Source organism: Trachymyrmex septentrionalis, unplaced genomic scaffold, assembly GCF_001594115.1.
Source record: "Trachymyrmex septentrionalis isolate Tsep2-gDNA-1 unplaced genomic scaffold, Tsep1.0 scaffold51, whole genome shotgun sequence".
In the NCBI taxonomy this organism is placed as follows: Eukaryota; Metazoa; Arthropoda; class Insecta; order Hymenoptera; family Formicidae; genus Trachymyrmex; species Trachymyrmex septentrionalis.
The window spans coordinates 3788966-3796523 of record NW_017305683.1 but is presented as its reverse complement, the minus strand read 5'-3'; the positions used below and the strand labels follow the sequence as shown (position 1 = coordinate 3796523).

The 7558-nt window shown below is 39.0% G+C and overlaps 1 protein-coding gene across 1 annotated transcript in view; it reads right to left on the bottom strand.

Moving 5' to 3' along the window:
• LOC108751718 (zinc finger protein rotund-like) overlaps positions 1-7558 on the bottom strand; it is a 166596-nt gene that overhangs the window by 73261 nt on the left and 85777 nt on the right. Inside the window, exons 3-4 of the mRNA XM_018492043.1 lie at positions 4703-4771; positions 4569-4620 (exon numbers count right to left, since the gene is read on the bottom strand). Of these exons, the coding sequence (XP_018347545.1) occupies positions 4569-4620; positions 4703-4771 (121 nt within the window). The remainder of the gene's footprint in view (positions 1-4568; positions 4621-4702; positions 4772-7558) is intronic.

Genomic DNA, 7558 nt, shown 5'->3' with positions numbered 1-7558 from the left:
AGAGAGAGAGAGAGAGAGAGAGAGAGAGAGAGAGAGAGAGGAAAGCAGGTAGAGCGTTTGTTATTAAAAAAGAATAACCCGAGGAATAACCTTTTCCTCCGTTTTACTTGCAGGATATTTTCATTTGTACATTACGAAGTAATACGAGATGGGATACGGATTGCGGCGTAGGAAGTTGTGTGCCGGTAAAATTATTATATTACAATAGTACCCTCCAACCAGTGTACGTCCAAGAAAAAAAAAAAAAAAAAAGAACTCCATCATCAGAGGAGTTCAAGTAGCTTTTTACAATCGAGTTAAAATTAGCGTAATCCGATTCTTCATTTTAACGGACAAAAATATCTCCTAATAATTAGAGAATGATCGAAAGGATACGAATTATAAGGTAGGTGAAAGTCGCGCGTTGCGCTTAACGTGTTTCCTTCCATCGTTACGTCGGCTGAAACGTTCGGGGACCGGGAATGAGGGAAGTCTCGGATTTAGTTACCTGTGCAAGATACTCAATGATCATTAAAGTCATTCATTGGTGGCGTTAAGATTTCAAGAGGCAAAGAGAGAGACGCGCCTGGCGCAATCTTATCTCCTCTTAACGCCTCAATGACAATTCGCGATATTTTACGTTTAAAGAATTTACATGTGCGTTCGTCTAGCTGAGAACGTCGTTTCCAGAAGTCGCAATTCCAATAAATTATCAGCTATAAATTATCGACCTTCCCGCATTTTTTTTTTTCTAGACGAAAAAAAATGTTAAACTTATAATACAACAACGATAACTTGCACAATAATAATTTTTAATGCTTTAACCGGGAGGATTATTAATTAATTACGGGGGAAATTGAAAACTGAAAAACGCAGACTTTTGTGTAAAAAAAATATTATAGGGGAATCAGAAGCGAATCTTAGAGGCGAATGAAATCGCGGAGCTTACATTAATGCCTGAGAGATGTCGATAAAAATAAATTTCCAAATATCTCCGATCTTCCGACGAGATGGAAATCGTCACGTGCGAGAGACGCGCCAGTCACTTTTACTCGAGCTCTCGAATTCGATTCGTCAAAAAATACGTATTCGCCGATCGAATAAATCATAACACGCAAGTGTACGCGTTGCGACACGTTCCATGTATGTATATCGCTGGGAGGCCGGTGTATCGCGACATCATCCTCCTGGAGGCTGCCGACGAGGAATTTCCAAACGAGCGACTCGCATTTACTTGACGAGCGAATACGATAATGAGACGGGCGCGAGAGGGGGCCTTGAGGCTCCATCACGTCCCACACACATCCTTCGTTCTCCTCGGGACTGTTCGCGGGGCCCCGAAATTTCGGCGTCATGCGATCCGTACATTAACGAATAGTCGAGGATCTTTGCGCAATTGCCAGGCCGTCGGCTAATTTTAGGGCCCATCTAACGTCGAGCCCGATGGGCACGGAGCGCGAAAAATGTTCCGCCGATGAAAGAGAAATTTGGATTTTGAAACACGCGATGTAATAATGATCGTGCACGCCGGCAGCGTTGAATCCGTAGTTTGCGGCCAAACGGCAAATTAATAGAAGATAAGAATAGGGAAAACAGAATTGGAGATGGAACAGACGTAATAAGACGTCGGATGGAAGTAGACGAGATCATTTTAAAACATCGGAAAATATATACGTAGCGATAAATAGAAGAGTGGAATATATATATATATATATCTTCTGTTCTAGAAGAGTTTTAGAAAAAGAATTTCTATTTTAGAAATTGTTAAGTAATAAGTAATAAAGTCATGTAGGACTAATAAATAAAGTAACAAGGACTAATGAAGAAGGAGAAAAAAAAGAAGAAATACTGCAGTAATAAATTTTGTTTTAATCGCTCAATAAAAACCAAGTTTTTACGTTAACTGGACAGTGACGTAACAGTGGATGACGACGGATATCATTGCGATAATATTTGTCGCGGAGGCATACGCGGGTCAAATTACAGGGCAATATCGAGAGAAATGTTGCAGGTGGTCGTGCAACTTTTTTTTTCCTTCCCCCCCCCTCCCCCTCTAATACAGGTTTGTGTTTCTCTACGGCATGAATCACTGACGAGAGCCTGTCGATCCTGACGAGAGTGGAAGGGTAGCGGGCTTATCTCGTAAATGGCCAGCCTAGGCCAAGCGCGCGTGCCATTGGCAGTGAAAAACGTGTATTGAAACGTGCGACTCCTTTTATAAACGAAACCACGATTGCTTTAATCCTTTCTGACAAGGAGAAGGAGGAGGAGGAGCAGGAAGAGGCAAAGAAGAAATGACGGATTTCATTTACCCGGATCGGATTGTTATCGATATTGATAAAAGAAACTCAGCTTATGAGTTCGATGTTACATTTCCTTATAAATACTATAACAGTATCATATATACGGTTCATTATACTTTTTAATTTTATCTCCAAATAAGGTTAAATTAAAATAGAATAAAATCGAATGAAATAAAATAGGGATAGAATAGAATAAAATAAATTTACAGTATAAAACTTATCCAATTGAGTCCAAAAACTTATTCTTATAATTTGAAGCAGTCCGTTTCGCCCTCTTAATTCCTCTTTTCGATTGACTTCAGTTCAAACATTAAAATGAGATACTCGTATATACGTGAGAGATTTTTATCATCTTTGTACAGGACACGTCATAAAGTTTTTATTTTTATTTTTTTAATTAAATAAAAAATCAAATCTATTCGCTCGTACGTAAGTCAAAACGAATAATACAAACTGGATCGTATAGATTAAAAACGAGCATGGAATAAGACGTACATTAAAATTATTTTTTAAAAAAATTCTCTAAAAAAAATTCTATGATACTTTTCGGACTTTACTTAGTCTTCTTCAGTCATAGAGAAACACTCATATACCTAATTATAGCGCATGGATAATTACACATCGAACGTCAAGGTTTCAAACGGTATCCGCATATAAATACAAAATTCTCTCAATAGGTTGTATATATATTTCGATTTTTCTGTAACTCGTTCCGATTCGGACGTCGTCATTAAAAGCAAAAGCGAATTCCTCGGTCGTTAACGGGAATTTTTCGATAGGCAGTGAATAGATATTCGTCAACATATGTATTGACAGCACAATTAATTTTATGTAAATCGTTACATTTTACTCATACAGATTTTTTTTCCTCAACTTTTATCACATTTTCGTAATTTATGTACTTGGATTTGGGGGGAGATGTTATACGATTCAAGGTTTTTAATTCTTGTGACTATAAATGAGTTCCCCGACCGAGGAATTCGTTGCTTTTGACGACGACAGAAACACCCGAATCAGAACGAGTTGTGGAACAATCGAAATATGACCTATTGAAAGAATTTTGTATACGCGGACGCCATTTGAAATCTTGACATTCGACGTGCAATTATCCATGCGCTATAATTAGGCATTTATAATATTTATTATAGGTTAGTTTTTCTGTATGACTGGAGAGGACTTTTGATGCGCATCTTATTTTAAGCTCGTTTTTAATCTAGATGACCTTATTTGTATTATTCGTTCCTAGCTTTTAATTTTTTACATGACCTTTATGTGCAAAGCAGAACCACGTGTCATATTAATATAGCACCTCTATACATTACAAAAAAAAAGCTGTTTGTTTGTTTTTGTTTGTTTGTTTATACAAGTCACGCGTCTTGTAACTAAATAAAAACACGTTCAAATCGCAAGAAAAAAAAGGGAAATAATCGAGGAACTTGGACTAATCGCGTCAACAGGTGAAAAATAAAGTTTCTAAATGTAAAAAAAAAAAAAAAAGATATTCAGGAGTGTGGCTTACAATGTTCAAGCACGGTCCGCTGATAAATTCAGGCTCGCGCGTGTTTTTTGCTCGCGGTGCAGTGCCCCTACTCTTTTTCTCCGACTTTTTCTTTCGTTCCTAATCGGCGATCTTACGTCACGCATGCAGTCACAACCGGTTCCCGGCCGACGATTAGATCTTAGGAAGTGTTTGCATCCGATGCGAGGTCGCGACGCTAACAGATACTAAGAAGACGAAGCGGGAGTCTCGGCGAAGTCTCGACACCGGCGTGATTTAACTGCCCACGATGATCCCAATTTTTCAGGTAAACAACTCCTCCGATCCCCATCTCGACTCGCAATAATAATATACGAAGCGTCTCGGATGTTAATCATTTATATCTGATTGCGTATTCCTTGACAAATTTATAGTCGCTTTTTTCAGTTGGATTTTTTTATTAAACGCACCTTTCGTCGTTTTCAACCTTAAATATTTTAATAGTACATCTAATTGGAAATCCATTGGAAATTAAATCCCCGAGATATTACATAAAAAATTATTGATGTAAAAAAATAATATGGCTTTAACGTTTCATTTGTATATGAAACATTACTTTTTTATATGTATTAACGTCACATTGTCGTATATATTTCTACGTCATTAAATGTATACGTAGAATAGCCTTAGAAGGCTAATGATTTAAATAGTAAAGTGAAAACGTCAATTCACGGACCACTTCGTGGAGGTATATATATATATATATATACGGGAAGGTAACGAGACATACACAAGCATTAGAGACTCACCTTTCTGCAGCTGACCATGGTCCGCGTTCATTTTCGCCTGCAACAGAAAGTGCTGCGCTTCACCAAGTAGAATTAGCACGACGGCCGTGTATATGAAATAGACCACTAAAATATTTCGAAGTGGGTTGTCTCACCTCGTAACCTTGTTTCGCGCCCCGGCCGCCACCCCAGTAGTCGCTTTCCTTGTCGTGCGGGGCGCATTGCTGCAACACAGAAGAAAGTGTTGCTGATTAATTTCAGCGAATGCTTTCCATCAATGCTTCCAACTGGCTAAATTTAATCGTTTATTAATTTACGAAGATGCGTAATCAACGAAATGCGTACATATGAGAGAAATGGGAATGGGAAGGAAGAGAGAAAGTGTAACTGCAAAATTTTTGCATCTTTCAATAAACTTGATTAAATACAAATATATTTGAGAATATATTTGCCCTCATCTTGACATTCCAATTTTGATTCTTTCATTGAGCGTAGGGTGGTAATCTAACGCGATATCAAATAACGAGGAAGAATTTCTCAACAAATTCTGGAGATGATAATATATATTTGCGCCCTTATTTCCTTCGCCATAAATTATTCGACGTTTCGCTAATTACCAGAAACGTGCTTCCGCAAGATTAATCGTCCGCGCCACCTTGCAATGGTCCAATGTGGTGGCACGCATATAGGGCGGCCACAAAGAGCCATCGAAAGATGACCCCGTTTCCCTTCCCACGACCCTTCAAACCACATCCATCCCTCGGCATGACCTTCCGCATTTCGATGGAACTCGCGCCAGGTCGCGTACACCTCCTCCCCGAGAATTCGGAATAGACCACCGTAAACCTCGTAAGGTTCCAACTCACTTTCCTTTCGAGTTCTAAAATATATAAGACACACATTGCGTGCACCTTCCTCAGAGTTTTAATAGAAATAATATCTTATCCCGTACAAAATATCAATTTTCAATTATACCAAAGTATTCACTGTTATGTGATATAAAAGCAGCTTTGCCGTTACATTGCGAAAACATGTTGTCCATACTCGAAAGATCAATAAATGAGTGAGAAAATAATAAAATTTAAAGCATCGAAAATATTGCCATATAAGTATATATCATGTTCTATCGCATTCGCTGTGAATGGTAGCAAATCAACGACAGATTATTTACTTCTCCTCATGACTCACGATGTGATAATTTGTATATACCTACATCTATTTTCTACTGTCGCATAATTGAAACGTGTATGATAATATTAACAATATTATACTCGCGCTAGGAAGAATTTGAAAAAAATTTTTCATACTCATGAAAAATTCTGTATTCGTGGTGTACGATATCGGAAGGAATATTTATGCCGAAACGTTTTTACGGCGGTAAAATTCTCGTAAATATTGCCAGAGGGGTCAAGAAGTCGTACTGGATACAGATACGATGATATGGACTGAATGGTGGTCCGAAAAGGGGACAAAGATTGTGTATGCCCGCCCTTAAGAAGGGTCGATGGTAGCCCTTCGCGCTACAGGTGGCTCGTCAAACGATCTGATTCCGTCGGAACCCGCGTAAGCTTGCCGGGATAAGGTAGAGATACGCGTTCGTGGATCAAGAATGGTGGACCGTCGATGATAAGTCGAGCAAGATCTCCACGTGAAGAAAGGTGCTTATAAACATGTAGAGATTTCCGACATCTACAGGAGGAACGTTCGTGTCTATTTAAAAGACGGGAAATCAGAGAAGCCGGGATGGGTGGAAGACGCATACGTTCGAAAGCAATCGACTTTTCCGGGGGAATAGGGAAAGACGGTAGGGGTTGAGGTGCAAGGGGAAGATCTCGTTCCTTAAACCCAACCGTATGTGTTACCAGATGGCATATCACCTAAAAACGGTTATTCTAAAATCAGAATCTCCAGCGGATGATGTCGGGATAAACTTATATATCTAATCCATAAAGAGTAGAAAGAATGTTTTAATAATTAATAAATATACCTGATAGTTTGTTTAACAATTTATTTAAATTCGAGAAATTAATTAATTCGTTGGACTTAATAATTACTAACAATATACTTTATGTAACATATGTACGTATAAAGGAAACGTAATCTTTATTTGTTCTTTCATATATATATATGTATGTGTGTGTGTGTTTTGTGTGTGTGTGTGTGTAAATAGACTATATTATTTTAAAATAATTCTTACATAAAAGAAGGGTGAAAATAAGAAGGAGAAAAAAGTAGATTACAATCGTAACAAGTAATAACAAGTATTAAAGAGTATTTGTACGCATGCTAAAGTAAATAGATCCGTAAAATAAACGTCAAGGATATATATTTCGGCAGGAAAACATTCCAACGCGGGAGAATACATAAAAGTCTGGGAGGTTCCTTTAGAAGTAATTTAGAAAATGTCTTGTGTCGTGCGAAACTATGATTGTTCCTGCAGATATTGGAAATATCAAGAGCAGTGGATACACGTGATCAATCCAAATTGAATCCCGGCAGTTTTCCGTGTGTGGGTGTGCGCGCAACGCGGTTAAAATTCAGTTGGATAATTTCCATATCGGTATCAACGATACGTACTAAAGTGCTATGTCCGGCAGCGAACCAACTCGCCGAGCCCTTACGTCCAACGCCCTACGTGCCCGACAGAGAGAAGAACGTGCCGGAGGCAGCTCTGGATTGGTAATCCAACCTACCACGGCTCGCTCGAAGGGAAGATATAGAGAAAGAAGGAAAAAAAAGAAAAAAAAAAAAAAAGAAAAGACAAAAAAATACATTTTAGCTCGCATCCAGGCACTGCAGCCAGTTTCACCCCCTCCCACCCCCCCGTTCTACACCACCCACTCACCCCCTCCCACTTCTCCGTACACCCCCTCGGTCCTCCTTTACTTCCCACATCCACAAGCTCCCTCTTTACGCCCTTCTTTATCTCTCCGTCTCTTCCTCTCGCGCAGGCTGCGAGCGTACGTGTGTGTGTGTGTGTGTGTGTGTGTGTGTGTGTGTGTGTGTGTGTG